Source organism: Acipenser ruthenus, chromosome 8, assembly GCF_902713425.1.
Source record: "Acipenser ruthenus chromosome 8, fAciRut3.2 maternal haplotype, whole genome shotgun sequence".
Taxonomy (NCBI): Eukaryota; Metazoa; Chordata; class Actinopteri; order Acipenseriformes; family Acipenseridae; genus Acipenser; species Acipenser ruthenus.
In genome coordinates, this window is record NC_081196.1 from 4,576,328 (window position 1) to 4,594,682 (window position 18,355).

Consider the following 18,355-nt stretch of genomic DNA (forward strand, 5'->3'; position numbering starts at 1 on the left):
TTAACTAGCATTGTGCTGTATCTGAAGATTTGAGACTGAAAATACTGAAAAATGAAAATGAACTTTGTATAACAATACTACTACTACGACTACTACTACTAATAATAATAATAATAATGTTATTATTGACTTATTTCACAGGGCATCAATGATATGTTGACATTACCACTAGCACAACGCTCTCCGTCGCCCTCTTGCGGCAGAGGGTCTTGCTACAATGATTATATGATCATTAAACTCCTATCACGGCGACTCACACAACCACGCCTCACAGCGTTACCCAACCGGCATGCAGCACTCACGGCAAGGACCTGAAATAACGTATACACCGTATTATAGAGAATATAATCACATCCCCGATAGGCGTGATAATACGGTACAAAGGGATTGTTTCTGTACCATGTGTAATCGTGCCTGAAAGTGAATGACAATAAAAACGGGTTCTCTTGACGTTTGTTGCACTGTAATGCCTACAGAACTGGTAGTCTGTGGCATGTGAAGTTGCATTTAATGTCAAAATAACACTTTCAAAATTAGTTTTAAATAAGCATTCACTTTCTTCAATATCTGATTTCTTACTGAAAAAAAGGTCCTTATGCGCATTTTTTGGCGCATATACGGTATGCATGACGCGTTGGAGTTGGGAGGAGCCGAAAGGGCATCAACAGGGAAGTGAGGAAGAGAACACGCAAGAACGGATGAATATATAGGAGGAGGAGGATACACATGTCAGGTTTCCCGCATGTCATAAGCAATGCTGATAACACTGTGCTACGTCTATCTGTGGGTTCGATTCCAGAGGTGTTATACGCTAGTTATCCGAAGCACCGTGCACAGACTGCACGCGAGCAGCAGCTTCACGTTCTGCACTGCACTGAAACCCGGGCAGCTGCAGAAAGAAAAGCAACGCCACGGGCAAAGTTTCAGTAAGCATGTTACAAGCCCTTCCAATCTCGACGAGACTGCGTGCTTACAGCTGGGGAACAAGCTGCTTTACATTACTGACTCGCAGGTGATTGGTTTCATTTTCATTTTCACCTATTTAAGTTGTCACTTTCTGTTGATAGTTTTTTAAAAATCTATTCTAAGGCCTCGCATAGTTGAACACAAAACAAGTTCAATTTACAGTACCGCTGACCTGCCTTGTTGTCAAAACCTGCCACTAACTTGTTAGTTGATGTTGTGGTTATGGTCCCCTCTCACAAGTTTGAGGATGAAAATAAATAAATAAATCAATAAATAGTAGCCTTGGGTTTTAGTTTTAGCTATAACTTATCCTTAGTAATGAAACGCGTGACTTGTGTAGTTGCAAATCAAAGTACACTAGTCCAGCTGTATAATAATATCTAAATATTATTCTAAACGATGTGCATAATTGTTAAGTAATTACAGACCCTGATAAATTACTTATTTGGTGTATATAATTTGTAATTGTATTTAAATTAAATTACATTTTATTAGCTGTCCATAGCTGTATGTATGTCTCAGTACTTTACCGTTACTTTATCAATTAATGGTTACTTATTTAAATTGTTCTTATCACTGCCCTATATATGTTCACGTTTCAAAGTCAATTTCAAGTTAACTATCGAGTTGCATCAGTACCAGTCTCAATATTACAGTAACTATTACTGTATATCCCATGCTTTCTTATTTAAGGTAAAGAAAATACACTGCAGCCCAGTAATCGATTTATGACTTCACATAGTTTGGTTGAAGAACATTATTTATTTGGTTATTGATAGCTGGTTGATTAATATTTTCAGTGTCCTGAATAAATTGACAGATTAGACATAATAATAGACTACAATATGTGGCCATAAGAAAAGTACCACAAAAAAGGGGATTGATTATGGTGATGAGAAACATTTATATTTCAAATGCCATTTGGGATCTTGCAGGTGACTGGGTAATGCAAACTAACTTTGTATTTCATTTACCTACTGAATACTGTACCCCTTGCATTTTTCATATGCCATGCAAGGTTGGAAATAAGGCTGCCTTCCATAGCAGTTTGATCCCTTCCATTTTTCTCAGTTGCGTCCAAACTAATGCCTGGCTGTACACGTTTAATTTATATAAGCCAACCAATGTTACAACCGCCATGTTAAGGACTGTAACTTTACCCCAGTAATACTCATTATACAGTTTTACAGATGCAGCTAAAATTGAATTGATAGTCTAACTGGCTAGGATATATTCAAAAATGAAAAAATATGACATTTTGACATCAAACATGAAATACTGTACTACTGTTATGGCTTCGGGTAGACTTTTGCAATATCATTTTGTAGTTTTTTTGATGTTAAACACAAGATATGTTCATATAGTTTTTTTGTTTTTTTTTTAATTATGTCTCAATCCTAAAAATCTAGCTGATGCAAAACTTTTGGCCATAAGCTGTATGTATTAAATACTTTGCATTGCCTGGATATGGCTCGACACTAGTGAAAACTGACCAAAGTTAATCTTAAGAGACATTCACACTTTTTGCTCTGTGGCAGAGATGGGGAATACCTGTTGTACTATGTATGTGTGTGTCATTTGCAGCCCTGTGAAGACCTGAGCAAGTGGACCCTGCTCCAGGAAACACCTTTGATTTATTTGGAATCTACACCTAGACGAGAGCGTGTTGCGTTTGTACTGGAAGCTGCATCAGGACAGGAACAGAAAACCGCTTTACACAAGCTGTCAGCTTCATCCAAAAAGGCATGTATGCGTTTTAAATTCCCTGTAGAACTTTGTGTATTTCACTGCTTTACCTGTTTGTCAGGTTTGGTTTTTTTAGAATCTGGGCTGAGCGCATTAGGAGTATTGATTCAGGTCAATACAAGGGCAGTCCATTTAAGCTGCGTTTACATTGCCTTTCTGGTCTGATCCCAGCACGAGAGCGAAAGCTGCTGACGCAGGTAACTGGCTACTACCAGGAGCATTCACTGCAGACATGTTTTGTAGGCTGTTATGATAATGATTTTAATGAACTGTGTTGTAAAAATGTACTGTTGTGTGATATCGGAAATAATTACACTGGAAGTAAATCCATGGTAATTGAATTCAAATTCATGTTTTCCTGTTTAATTGATTTGCTTTAACATAGATAACAAAATGTAAACCTAATATTTATTCACAAAGTGCAAGCGTTTAAAATGTAAACATAGCAATGAAAGCACGGTATGGATAATATACTGTACCTACTGTACAGTGTGAGATCAGGTTATGTTAATACAGGATCCAAGTTTCTATTTGAGGTCCTTTTCCAAATTTCTGCATGCTGAGTTCTACCATGTGTCAGACATGCATAGAGGGGTGTTACAGCATGCAGTGCTTTAAAAATAAAACAACATTATTTCTGTTGTTGCATGCTTGCTTTTAGCTTGCAACATTTTTTTTTTTTAAGTTTAATGCTTTCTTTTCAAACAAAAATAAATAGATAAAATAGATGGAAAGTATTTTAACGAGCTTTACATCTGCAGTGTTGCTACCCCAGACTTGACTGCAATGATAACAACCAACCATTAAACTTTAAAACACCACTTAGCTGTGCTGTTAGCTGGCAACAGGGACATACGGCTTTTATACATTATTAAATTCATGTCATTTGCATAATAAATTAGTGTGTGCTACAGCTGGCAGATGTTCACACTGTTTTGTCCAAACCCTGTATGAGCAGGTTGTGGAAACTTTGTTGTAAGAATCACATTGTGTTCTCTAATGATTTAAAGTGTAGAATTGCATTTAGGCAGATAGCTTAAAAAAAAAAAAAAAAAGACCTGCATCTCAAATCTTGAAACAGCCAAACATTCATCAAATGAAACCATAGATAAGTATGCTTCTGTAATAGAGAAATAAGAGATGCACAGAGGAAGGACCGGGTAGTTATTTTAGCTTGCTTTATTGATCCCTGATATGAAGACAGAGGATCTGTCAGGCACTGTTTTCAAAGGCACAGACAGGACACAACGTAACACAGCAGCTTCTGTGGAAAGATCTTGTGTTTGTTGTCAAGCTTCTCCGGCTTTCATCTTTTTTTGTAGACCCTGACAAATCTGCTTGATTTCCACCCTTGTCACAGGAACATCTCTTGCAAAAAAAACCAACAAAAAAAACAAAACGCCGCTCTCTGTGGATCTACCCTTCAGTGGTAGTGGACAAGCTTGTTGTTGTGTACTGAGGTTCATTTACTACATGCTCCAGCTTTGATTGGGTTACCTCTGCCATTGTCCCCCAATCCCTCTTATTTTGAGTACTGACATTCTTGGCCACGGAGGATGCACTTATTTGCAGAGCTGTCTCCTCCAGCCCGGAACTTGATCTGTGATACACTGTTTGATTCCAGGACCCCGTGGCTACGGCCAGTTGGCTGCAAGCTTGGGTTTGTGGCTGTCTGGTGCTATGGATTCTTAAGTGTCTCCGGGTATGGAAAAAAAACCAAAAAAAAACATGTCTAATGTTAAGTGGTGCTGCAGACCATTGAAAGCATATAGAAAGCTTTCTGCATATTTCTGAGAAGTCATGCTTTCACCAAAAGCATATTATATCCGGGAGATAGGATCCTGTCCGTCAGAAAGCTTTTTAAAGATAATAGCTGTTCAACATGCAGTAACAGAAGCCTTGGGGGTTAGTGGTTGAGGCTGGGGACTGAGAGAGTGTAGGGGCCCCAGATAGTATTTGCACTGGACTGCTGGGTAGCTCAGGTAATGTACAGCTTGTTGCTAAATCTGACCATTGACAGAAAGATTGCTACAGTTTTCCAAGGTTGTCATAAGGAACAAGCCTTCCTCACTGTAATATGTGGTGCATAACATCAGATGCAAAAGTTGTCTAACCCTGTTATCTAAATCAAGAATCCTATCTTCAGGTTTGTCTCTCATTGAAGAGCATACTTATTTGCATCTTGCTCCTGCAACCTGCTCCTCCTAAAATGTTTTCTTGTAATGTCTGTGCCAAAGGTACTTCTCCTATTGGATGTAGCTCGCAGTAAAACGTTTTGTTTTTTCGTAGATTCTAAAGTGGTCAGACTACTGTTTGCCTCTAGCCTGCATCTCCGGCGACCCGTTTAAGTTAATTGCAGATGCCAGTGTGGATAACTTCTGCAGGCTTGGGGTAGCTTTTATGGAGGACAGATTACAAATGGACAATGGGATGGTACCAGAAAAAATAGTTTGTAAGTATGTGGATCTTTAAAGAAAAAAATGTGTCAAGTTTATTTAAAGGTGTTGTGTTACGCACATTTTTATTTTCTTTTTTTTCAGAAAGGTTATATTTTTAAACAATCAATGAACTGCACTCAAGCAATGATATAAATCCACATAGTGGTACCTTTTTTATTGAATTATGCTTTTGCGATGTGAATTAAGACCTGAATACAATTTCCACAGGTCTTCATAAAGACACCAGATCAAAGTGAATTCTGGTCCCTCTCTGGGCATGATTTTAGTGCAGTTGAAAAGCCTATGTCCCTTTGCTGGTCACAGAACCAGCTGGTGTGTTTTCATTACATCACTGACAGTACTGCTCAAATGATACTGTATTTTATTCACTTTATTTTTGTATGTCCCTTCAGCTGTTCTACTTGAGGAATCTGCACTAAAGAAACTGGTTGAAAATACCAAGATGGATGGGGAGAAAAGCCCTGTACCTGGTACACAGACTGAACAGGCTGAGGCAGAGATACCAAAGCTTAAGGAGACGGTATCTGATAATGAGTCAGGGGACAATCGCCAAGATGGACCACAGCTTGCAAAAACTGTGCAAGGACTGCAGAAGGACCGAAGCTCAGATAAGGCTCAGGAAGAGAACGCCAACCAGCCACAGAGCACGGACCAGAAGGAGAATCAGGCCAGTCTGGGAGGGAATCATCACAGAGACGGACACCACCTCCACCTTTCCAGCTGCCACGAGTGTCTGGAGCTGGAGAACAGCACCATTGAGTCTGTGAAATTCGCCTCTGCCGAGAACATTCACAATCTGCCTGACGACTACAGCGGGTTCGGCAGTGAAGATGAGAGCTGCACTGGCCAGTCCAGGCGGGTCAATGTTAGCGGAAAGCCACCCAATGTGCTGGTCTACACCGGCTCTGATCCCAGTCGGTTCCTGACCAAATACCAGCAGGTGAAGACCATCCTGGCTGAGTGCATAGACATGGACAGCTACATCGTCTACCACTTGCTGGAAGAGCAGGTTTTGAAGGACCCCTGGGCAGAGAACTCCTTGCTGCTGGTTTTTGCCTCGGAGGAGCCAGTTCCTGAGAAGTTTCACAAACTGTTCTTGAACTATCTTTCCAAGGGGGGCAAGATATTCGGGCTGTCTTCCTTCTTCTGCTTCAGCGGGGTCAACCTAGCTCCCAAGGAGGCCCTGAAAAACAAAATCCACAAGCTGTGCTTCACTAAAACCGACCACACTGACATCGAGCTGGACGTGCTGACCAGTGGGATGGTCTATGAGAAGGTCGGAGCCAGCAGGGACAGTGGTGTGGAGTTCTGGGGACAACTTGGGAACAAAGACAAAGACATGGTGATAGTCCGTCTGCCGTATGGGGATAATGGAGGGGAAGCCATTTTGAGCCAGGTACAGTATGGGATAATGCAGTTAATATAACGCTCTAGGTCGTTTCCACTAATCGGAGAACAGATAACCATTCATGTATTACGCCGCGTCAACACAAATCCGACCCAAGCCATGTAGTTACACTGCAGCCCCGGATGAAACCTGTATCACAGTTGAATTAGAGGCATTCATGTGGCTTGGTTTCAGTTCAAATACAGACCATCTCGGTTCCTTTACTAACGTTCAATACCCACCACCTCTGACTGCGCTGGACCAGCTGCCGTTACCCTCTCGTGTTTACTATTGCAGGCATGTAAATGTTCACTCTCGAACAAGACGCTGCTGCTTGATTATTCCAGATTTATCAAAGGAAGGTGACTAGCATTACTTCTGATTGCACATTTTCAACACCCCCTTACATACTTGTATAGGATTTAAGTACAGGCCCAGTTGTTGTATGTTTCAGTGAATCCCAGGCCTGTGATTGGCTTACTCTGTCCTCTGGGTGTGTGTACTGAAGTGTGCAGCTTGCCCACTGGAGTGTTTTCTTGTCTGCATGCTGGTTTAAAACTAATCGTTGTTTTTGTCTCGTTGGCGGTACCATCTCCAGGACCATGAGGTGACTAAAGCTCTTAAAGTAAAACTTGGAATGACTAAAAAAAAACAAAAAAAAAACAATCACAGTACTAATGACTCTTTAGTGACCAACGATTCCCCCATTCCTTTCTCTCCTGTCTCCGGCGTTATCACAGGTGCTCCTGGACACTTCCCCAGACTCCCAGGAGATCCAGGACCCTGAGGATTTCAACATGCTGAAGGTCAGCAACGCCCGGCGCTACGAGGTCCTCACAGAGATCCTCAGTGCTCTCGGGCTGAGCTGCGAACTGAGCAACGTGCCTCCTCCCAGCCCTCTCTACCTCCTCACCACCACAGAGGTATGGCTTTCACTGCACTGAGAACCTGCTGAGGCGCTTTAGAGGCACCAGGTTTTGAAAATAATTATTACAACATAGCTTTATGGACTCTTATTTTAATTACCCAAACAGTGACGTCCGCCGCCATTTAACATCCTGCTGGTATTTTTTATCCAGGGGTGATTTATTGACCCCCTAAGTACATTAGTCAGCAGTGTGGAGTAGTGGTTAGGGCTCTGGACTCCTGACCGGAGGGTTGTGGGTTCAGTCCCCATTGGGGGACACTGCTGCTGTACCCTTGAGCAAGGTACTTTACCTAAATTGCTCCAGTAAAAAAAAAAAACAACTGTATAAATGGGTAATTGTATGTAAAAAATAATGTGTAAAAAAATAATGTGATATCTTGTAACAATTGTAAGTCGCCCTGGATAAGGGCGTCTGCTAAGAAATAAAAAAAAAATAATAATAATAATACAGATACAAGAGGTCTTGAGTGAGTTAAGAAGTTGTTTGGATCATAAATAGCTATTTTGTCAGATTTGCAGTATTTTCCTATTAAATCTTTATTAGAGCCTTGTGTCTGCAGTACAGTATTAACTCTAAGGGTTCGATGACGTGAAAAGAAGCAGAAACATGGCAGCATTGTTTAAGAACTGTTGGCCTACTTGATGTGGCTCAGCACAGGCAGTTAGTTACCTTAGGCCTATTTGTAACTTCCTGTCGGGCCTGCACTGAACATCCATTGATGATCTGCCAGTGGGCTCGGTTTAAATTCCATTAATTCTGGCACAGGATTTGAACTGACATTAAAGTTCACAGCTGGTGTTCTCTTTGTTAAATTCCAGTTAAACTATATGGCACGGGTCTTTTATTTCCTTGTGGAATAAAACTGTGACCCAATGCATTTTGTGGTTCTGAAATGTTGGTTCTCTAGTATGTGCTGCCCTCTGGAGGTCATGCTAAATAATACATTATTTTAAAGACCAACCTGAAACGGAATCAGTGACAGTACTGAAGAGAGTACCTTGAGTGTTTGTACCTTGAGTGTTTGTTTTCATTATCCCTGTGGACGGAGGGTTGTATGTATGTCATGCTTCACACATTTATCCATAAATGTGGAGAAACAGTTATTAAATTGTCATGAAACTTGGTATTAACATTTACGTTATTGAGACTAACTTCCATACGTCTGAATGTATCGGGGTGTCTGTGTGTCCATTCATCCATCCGTCTGAATGGATATATCGGGGTGTCTGTATGTCCATTCATCCATCCGTCTGAATGGATATATCAGGGTGTCTGTATGTCCATTCATCCATCCGTCTGAATGGATATATCGGGGTGTCTGTATGTCCATTCATCCATCCGTCTGAATGGATATATCGGGGTGTCTGTATGTCCATTCATTCATCCGTCTGAATGGATATATCGGGGTGTCTGTATGTCCATTCATTCATCCGTCTGAATGGATATATCGGGGTGTCTGTATGTCCATTCATCCATCCGTCTGAATGGATATATCGGGGTGTCTGTATGTCCATTCATCCATCTGTCTGAATGGATACATCGGGGTGTCTGTATGTCCATTCATTCATCCGTCTGAATGGATATATCGGGGTGTCTGTATGTCCATTCATCCATCCGTCTGAATGGATATATCGGGGTGTCTGTATGTCCATTCATCCATCTGTCTGAATGGATACATCGGGGTGTCTGTATGTCCATTCATCCATCCGTCTGAATGTCACACTTACGTTTCTGCATTCATCTGGAGAATTGCTTATCAGATTGTGGTTAAACATTTAATTGCTCTTGTATCAACAGTATTACAGAATAGTATAGAATATGTCTGGACATTAACGTTTTCATTAGAAAAGAGACTTGTTTTTGCACATTTTGGATAAATCTAGGCACTGGTTGAAATATAAACTTGTCTCGTATGAATTATGTGCTGCAATCATTAAAGTTTATATGAACAATTACAAACATCCCTGTAAAAATAGCCAGTGAATAGAAAGAGAGCCTTGTCTGCTGGGCTCCATTTAAGCCTACCATAGATGTCTATCTTTCTGGGCTTGGCGGGCTTCAGTTAATTCCCCCATTGTGTCTTTGTAAGACCCCTGATATTGATATTTAAATAGGGTCTCTGCCAGTGATGTCATACCCACAGCTATGCAGGGAATGTGCGGACCATGCTTGAATCTGTTTCTGCGCTTCCTCTTGTGGATATTAGAATAACAGTAGAGCTGGTTGCATTACCTATCCTGGGCATTTCACACCAAGAGAATTCAGGTTGTTGTGTAGAGCTGAACCTGGAGTGAAGGTCAAATGCTGTGTGTGGATCGGCGCCTCCTCTTACTGTTGTAGGAGATGTTGTCTCGTGCGGTTTGGGTGAGAGGACCGAAAAGCTGCTCAAACTGTGCAACATGATTTCTGTTATAATGACATGTGTGTGGTCCCGTGCGTAGAACACATGGCATCATTTATGCAGAATAGCAACCAGTCACTGTTTGCAGATTCTTTAAGTTGATTCGCAGTTTGCCTCGAGTATCTCCCTAGACTCCAGATATTAAAAACAGTGGTCAATATACTGCTTTGTAATGGAAAATACTGATACTTGCTGCGCTTTAGTGGTCATGCTAGACTAATACATGATATGTTCTTGGGGAGGAGGGAGGGGGCTGAGAAGGTGGGGTGGCTGAATAAATGTATTCTTTCACTTTAATTACTTGGTACTTAACCCCAACACCACCCCCGCCCCGCGACCCCCAGAATCTCTTTATGGACAATTTAGCAGAAAACATCTATGCAACAGTGGCTCTGATCCTGTCTGGCTTTAGATGACAGAGGGCCCAATTAATGAGGATTCAATTATTATTTTCTATGGCTTTTCAGTAGAATTAATCAAGACTAAATACATTTCCAGAACATTTTGGTTTTTTACAACCCTACTTCCATCTGTCACACTTGCCACACAGTCCCCAGTTCAAAGAGTTAGTATTTGTAATATGTTCAATATGTGATATGATCATAATAAGCATGCAGTATGTATGTACTGTATATACACACACACACACACACACACACACACAATCGAATGTGCACACCTGGTCATGTCATTAACACTTAGGCATTATATAACTATCAGGTTCATGCTGCTTCAAAGAGTACATGAGAAAAGCAGGTAGACCTGATTGAGACAAATAAAAATAAAAAAAAACACTGAAAAGCTGGTTAGGAGACTACAAAATGTATGTCTGAGAATCGGTTACATCAATTACTCCAAGAACATTTTATTTGAAGTTCCAATAAGCATTTAACCTGTCAGGACATGGGAAAGTGACTTGATGAACAATATTCATGGTGGCGCTGTCAAATTGAGGGAGCATGATTCAAATTTAAGAACTGGGAAAATGTACCCGCTTCATCTGGGGAGGTCCTGCAAAAGGACTGAACACGTGCACTGTGCTGCATCTCCACAAGGTGGCAGTATGTAGCTACAGTTCAGTCCATGTGCTGCGTGAAAACAGTACCCAGAGAGCACACAATACTAATACCCAACATTTTACTGTATCATAAAACAGATGTGAAACACCTAAAACTAACAGTTAGCAGTTTTAATTTGGCAATATTTCTAGAAATAACTATATTTAATAAAAATAACAAATGCTTTCTTGAAAAAGAACACGTTTACAGCACTGTGTTTATTTTTCTTTATGCACAGCTGAAGAAGCTTGTCCAAAATGTCCTGAAATAAGATTTTTTAAAATAATTTAAACCTTTTTTGTACAGCCAAAATAAACCTGTTCATATACACACACACACACACACACACACACACACAGTGCTCCCTCGTTAGAAGGTGGCCCATTATACTGTGTGACAGGTTATAACGTTCATTTGCCCCGTAATGCCATTACACTAGCACTAGTACTCCAGCACACAAATCTCTTAACTATGGCTCCCTACTATAGCGTTAGAAAGGGGGAGCACTGTGTGTGTTTATTAAGCTGGGACAAGAAAACTGTCATGGCTTGCTATTTTATTAATGAGTCAATATATAGCTTTAATTAATGGGATTCTGACTCTGCCCCAGTTCTCTGTATGGAGTAGTGTCTGCTCTTTCTATGTAATTGGCTCTGAACTGTAATGTCTAATTTATAACTGAAAGGATGTATTTAACTAAAGCAGTTTTATTTTATTTTTTTTTGGGGGGGGGGGGGGGGTACTATTCTTATTTAAAAAATGAACATGCGCTGCAATCATCTAATTTTCTTTTGAAAATAAAGTTAAAATGAAATCACCCACCTTATGGTGGTACATTTGAATTCTGGTGGCTTTCAAAATGATTATAACTGTGTGCAGTTATTTAAATTCTAATGCAAAAAAAAAATAAACCCTCATTGGTTATCTTTTATTTTTTGGTTCTTTTAGAAAGCTGATAAAAGGATACCAACACCACAATTCAAAGTTAGCTTATCCCAGGGCTACTTGAGCACTCGCCTTTTACAAAGACTCAAAGTGACATCTAAGATGACATAAGGTAGTCCAAGATTAGTGCTGATCAGGGTTTGTGATAGGTAGGTAATGATTTATGTTTTACGCAGTCTGTGTTTATCCTGTGAGAATCGGTTAAATCAATCACTACTGTGATAAAGATAATACTCTACAGCAGTCACAATAAAAAGTTCAATTAAAACAAATTGAAAGCCACACAATTGGACTCCCTGTGTTTTAAGTCGGACCTCCTTCTGCAAGTCATTTATCAAACCTGCACTAAAACGCTCAAAAGCAGTTTTTAAGATCGTTTCTAATATGATTCGTGAATCACTTTGATTGTTGGCTTTTCATTTATATACCCACTTGGACCTGTTGATTTTTAATAGATACAAAAAGACAGTGTTTCCAAAAGCAAAACTGTGTTTGTACAATTTTTCCTCTTCTTTTTCTTCTTGGGTATGTTTTGAGTTCAGGTTAACATTTCACCTCTGCCCCAGCCACTTTGTTACAACAAACATTCGGCTAAGGAGAGCAGCTGCCGGCAAGATTGCTTCCAGATTCGTTTTTTTTTTTTTTTTAATTGCTGCAAAAGGAAAGTAGTGGAGCAGTGTACACCTTAACAATTCAGAAGCACAGTATCCCAGCATGAGGACTACCTTACACTCTGCAGTCAAGGACTGGACTACAAGTGCAGGGATCCATGCGGAATATCTAATGTTAGGGTCCAGATAGAATTTGCTACTAGATCCAAATGCGTGAACTTACAGCCCCAAATGTTTTGTTTTTTTTTCTTTTTCATGCAAAGATTATCTAGTATGTTTATATATAATGGGATCACAAAATTAAAAAATAGTGTGTTTGTTAATTTTTTTCAGTGCTCATCTTGTCATTTATATTTTAAAATGAAAGAATATTTCCATAAGCATCTGAATTTTGAAATGCTATCCAAACGTAAAAATACTTTTTGGTTTCCTGATAATAAATACAAAACAATGCGATTTGCTTTTGTATAACGCTCTTCACCCGGAGCATCCCAGGACACTTTACAATAAAAACTATTTTAAAAAGAAATAAATAAAAAAGAGCCACTGACCAATCAATCCAGCTCAAGAATAAGCCGACGCAAACAAATCTATTTTTTAATTTGAGTTACAAGACTCGACTGTGCCAGCGTTCCTGATCTGACTCGGGACAGAGTTCCAAAGGCCCTCGCCCCTCCTGATTATAGACAACCTAGAAGGAACTGCCAAAAGTTTAGCATTCATTGTTCAAGGTGCGACTAGGAGCATGAGGTATCGCCATCTCCTGTATATAAAGACATCACTACATTGGTGTCCTGTTTAGTACACACCTGTATTTTCTGATTCTCTAGTGGGAATCATACAAGGTTAACCGTTTTGTGGCTACCTGTACTATCAGAGACCATATGAGGTACAGATATTGCAGAAACGGTGATAACTAAATATTTCTATAACCTTGACATTGACCAATATGGCTGACATATTTAAGTAATATCACATTTTATGTTACTGTATGACAAAGGCATCATCACACTTTGAGATAGTGTCTTCACATTAGTATACAACTGTTTTATATTCCGTGATTCTCATGCTCATACAAAAATGGTTTGTGCCTTTATTTTAACCCCTGCTATGTTTAATATATACTACTTCTATTTTATTATTATTATTATTATTATTATTATTATTATTATTAGAGATATCTTGTTTTAAATGCTAGTTTTTTGATTTGTAAAATCCTATTCAGCACCTGTGTTTAGGCTGCAGCGTGAGCTCTGAGATTGAAATTGTATTTGAATTTGTCTCAGGAATCTGATCGCAGAACCCTAATTACTGCAGTGTAACAAGTACAAAGAAGATAATGGAAGCATGCTGATGAGTGATTCTAATTGATTAGCTATCGCCACACGCTCTAATACGGATCACAAGCAATTATGTTAGCAGTCATCGTTATCATCTCTGCCCTTTCAGACGCCGTGGGTGCTAACGAGACAATTCAGTTACCAGATGGTGTCTTTCAAAGGTTGATTTTTTTTTTTTTTTTTTCTCTTACTAGCTGAAGGAAGAGCCGTGGCGCACTGATGTTGTAATGAGGCATCCCTCTAAGTAGCCATGTACAAAATTAAATAAAAAAATAATAGGGAAATCAGACAAAGTTTTGGCTAATGCCTTCATGGCTTTTGTGTGCCACAACCGTGAATGGTGGGCTGTTCTTAAAGCGTTTTACTCCGATCTTTAAAATGTAGCCTTGCTGTATTATTTATTTATTGAGTTATTTATTTTTAAGGCAGGGAACTAAGGCTTTACATCTATGTTTAATCGATTTAGGGGTGGTTTCACATACCCCAATTAGCACTAATCTTGGACTACCTTCCCTAATCGGGGTCTGTGAAACCAGCCACAAATGTTTAAACCCAGCCTGAAACCATTGCACACGCTTTCAGTGAAAAAACACAATTTGTTAGTCATCTTTATATTTTAGTTTTGTATTTATTTAAAAATTTAACGTTGGATCACAATGAATAAATGATGAAACTTAAAAAAAAATAAAAAAATAAACAAAGACGTTTTCAGTTTAGTCAAATACTAGTTTAGGATTTTTATTTTATATTAAACGTTTCAACCTTTTACAACCTTAACTAGAAACAAACAATTCACTTGTTTATTCTAAGGTGTCCAAAAGCACTTGGAAGTTCTGTCTTATTCTCTTTTTAAAAATGCAAACTTCCAGCCTTATGAGCTTAAGAAAACACACCCGATCAGACTGGCGGCTTCAAAATGAATGTGTAACTAAACCTGACTGTATTAAAATTTCTCCTGTTCAAGTATCTTATAATCAACAGAAACAGAATGGTGTTTTAACCACCTAACAATACCATGTCAATTTTTTTTTTGTGGTTATACTTCCTTAAAAACAGTGTCATGCTTCCAACTTATTCCTGTTTGTTTTTATTGGGAACCTGAAGCTCCGTATACATTTAATTATGCATTGCCTTAATAATCTCTGTTTTCAACCCACATGTAGACAGACTCTCAAGCCAGGGACCATCACTCAATTAGACCTTACACTACATGCCTTTTTTATTATTATTATTTATTTGTTTATTTAGCAGACGCCTTTATCCAAGGCGACTTACAGAGACTAGGGTGTGTGAACTATGCATCAGCTGCAGAGTCACTTACAATTACGTCTCACCCGAAAGACGGAGCACAAGGAGGTTAAGTGACTTGCTCAGGGTCACACAAAGTCCATGCAAGTACATGTGAAGCCTCAAGATGGCTTCACATGTACCTGCATGGACTTCTCAGAACTACATTTCCCATCATCCTCCTGCTCACATATAACTGAGATGGATTTACCAGTGAGCAGGAGGATGATGGGAAATGTAATTCTGAGAGGTCCATGCGGGTACATGTGAAGTCATCTTGAGGCAGGGAATGCTATTTAAAACTTTAAAAAAGTGGTCAAAATGTAAAAAAATATATAATAAATAAATAAAACACTACACTCACTTTACGTAAACAGTTGTAGCAACACATGGGAACGTGTAACACAATAAAATAAAAAGGTCCTTATGTGCCCTTTTAAGGGCTTTTATAACAGAAACACTTCAGTTGGGGTTTATCAAGTACAATATGTAGAAAAAACATGTGAGATCAAAAGTGATATTTTTTTAGTCAGTAAAAAAAAAAAAGAACTTTTACATCAAAGACTTCATGAAAGGAGCATTACCTAAAATATGCACATGTGCCTGGAAAATACCTTCAATTTGCCTTTTCAACCTCTTTGCGGTACTGCATGATTATGCAAAACCTGACCCTAACCTCCTTTTAAAGAGGGTGGAATTTCATTCGGCATTCTTTTATTTTATTTTTAACATTCTGCTCGAGGTATCTGCAACGGCAAGCTTCCAGGATTGCTCTAATAGCATTAAGCACAACACAGCTGCTCAAGTAACTTTGTGATCTGTGCATGCAAATTATTCTTACTTTATAAGCTTATTTTTAAGCAGTAGACCCCTGATTAGATGCCTGCTTTTTGAACACATACACCACTACTGTACAGACAAGGTCAGCTACCAAGGTAATGCCCAGTAATCCGGGTTTTATGGTGATTTAGAAACCGGTAAACAGTGCCTTTTTATTGTGGTTTCTAAATCTATAAGTCTGACTTTCCTTTTCAGTGTTTAATTGCTCTCCTTCCGTTTGGTGTATTTTTTTAAAAAAGCTAGACCATCTACGAGGATGTTCTACAGTCTTCTGTTGTGTGGTAGTGCCTTCGATCTCAGCTTTCTGATTTCAGATTAAAGTTTCTAATCCTGCAATAATGTCTGATACAGATACCACCATGACCAGAGATTATGAAAGTGAGGAGTTTTCCAGCCGTTCACATATTATTTGGCCTATTCACCTGTCTATTCTAGATCTTCCCTTTAGTGGTTGTTTTAGGAAACTTTAACAGTACTATAGCCTCATTTTTGTAAATTGTATTTTTATTTTTAGTCAAGCAGGCTTTCCTTCCTGGAATGGCTGTCGACCGCAGTGGACACAGAGGGGATTTTGAGGTCCGCCAAGGTCTCTCTGAAAGCGGTTTCAGCTCTGCAGCCTGGGATGGAGCTGATGGAGGGCATCCTTCCTCTGGTCACGCAGCCTTTGGGGTTCTCCTCGGAGCAGTTGGACCTCCAGACGTACTCCCGGAGCCTGCAGTCCAGGAGCCTGGGGCAGATCGTCCTCTTCGCGGAAGTGACGCCCACGACCATGGATCTGCTGGACGGGTAAGGTTCATTCCACTGCCTTGTAATGTCTCCTTAACCAACCTGCTCTTTCACAGACCTTGTCGCACATCTTATCATCTCCAGCAGGGCTGGGGTCAGTTCCTGTTCTTCAATTCCAATTCCTTTGCCGGAATTGGAATTGGAATTGGAATTTATATTTTAGAGACATAATTATGATTATTCAACTGCTTTCATTGGAAGCCAATGTAATTACGGTTTTGATCATTGATGCGCTGTTATTGATTAAAAGGGAATGGGAATTGGAAATTGATTTTAAAAAGGAATTGGAATTGGAAATGGAATTGGAATTGAAAAACAGGAACCCTGGTCTCCAGTGACTCCTGCTGGAGAATACCAGTAGAAATAATAGTGAAGAGTTCCTGGGCTGTGTCCTGTAGATCTGCCACAGTTTAGATCTTATATATTTTATAGACTCCTCTCATTTTTCCTTTATACTTAACTTCAAGCAACACATAGCTTGAAATAGTTATTATGCACACACACATTACCGGTACCATTTTGTGTTTTTTGGTTTACTGTGATTATGTTTGGTATTTGGTACAGCAAGTAATACCAATGGCACACCTGATATATCAGAGGTGTTTTTTTTAATTTATTTTTTTATCAATATTAGTAAGCCAAAGCTGGACTTGCACCCCATGAACTCTTCTGAATAAAGGAAATTGGGCGCAGTAGGTTTACCATTAAACAAATCAGACCAATCACAAAATTAAAACCAATCTCTTTTGTGGCATTGCATTGTAAAACCCAGATTTGATTTTGAAAAATTTAATCAAAACTGTCTTGGGGATTTCACTTAACAAGTAAAAAAAAAAAAAAAACCACAGGTTTACTTAATGCACCCTGCTCCATTTCGAGGTGGTTCTTCATCTTCTTCTCCTTAATCTGTTCGGACTGTTTATGCTTCAGGCTGACAATATTGCACCAGTAGGGCTTGCACTGGGAGGAGAGAACAGACTCTTGCTTGTACTAGCAGCCTGTTCAGAGGAGCCTTCAGTAAGGGTCTGAACAGCGGATAGCACTACACCTCTGGACTGAGTGATGGTAACCCTGCTGTAGTAATGACACTCGAGAGAGAGAGAGAGCGAGAGCGAGAGTGCACCAGTGCTCTGGGAGGGCAGGCTAGTGGGCTGGAACTAATTTAATGGCTCAATGACCTCACAGCGGTAGAAACAGCCTGCACCTAATAGAGGTCTTTGTCTACATTTCCACCATCTCACTGGTAACTTGCCAGTCAACAGTCAGGATCCAAGAAACAGGTGGAAGCTATTAGACCTGTCATAAAGTTTGAAAAATTGATTCTGGACTCGAGTTGAATTGATTGGAGCTGACAGTGTTGTCATTAAGGTTCTGTGCTAGAAAAAAAAAAGCAAAAAGCAAAAAAAAGAGGTCTATAGCTTGATTTAAGAGCCCTTGATTATTTGCTTAATTTCCAGATGGCCCACGTTGCTATTTTACATTCTAATTAAACGTTATTATTCTTCAAAGTATCTTTCCTGCTCCTCAGAGTTTGGTAAATTAAACTGTATAATTAAATTACTAGTATATTTATTTATTTATTTATTTATTTATTTATTTA

At 39.4% G+C, this 18,355-nt stretch overlaps 1 protein-coding gene across 1 annotated transcript in view; it reads left to right on the forward strand.

Moving 5' to 3' along the window:
- Positions 1-636: 636 nt before the first annotated feature.
- LOC131737684 (biotin--protein ligase-like) overlaps positions 637-18,355 on the forward strand; it is a 40,686-nt gene continuing 22,967 nt past the window's right edge. The window contains exons 1-6 of the mRNA XM_059028178.1: positions 637-1,012; positions 2,551-2,709; positions 5,002-5,164; positions 5,564-6,567; positions 7,299-7,481; positions 16,484-16,755. Coding sequence (XP_058884161.1) covers positions 755-1,012; positions 2,551-2,709; positions 5,002-5,164; positions 5,564-6,567; positions 7,299-7,481; positions 16,484-16,755 — 2,039 coding nt within the window. The 5' untranslated portion in view covers positions 637-754. The remainder of the gene's footprint in view (positions 1,013-2,550; positions 2,710-5,001; positions 5,165-5,563; positions 6,568-7,298; positions 7,482-16,483; positions 16,756-18,355) is intronic.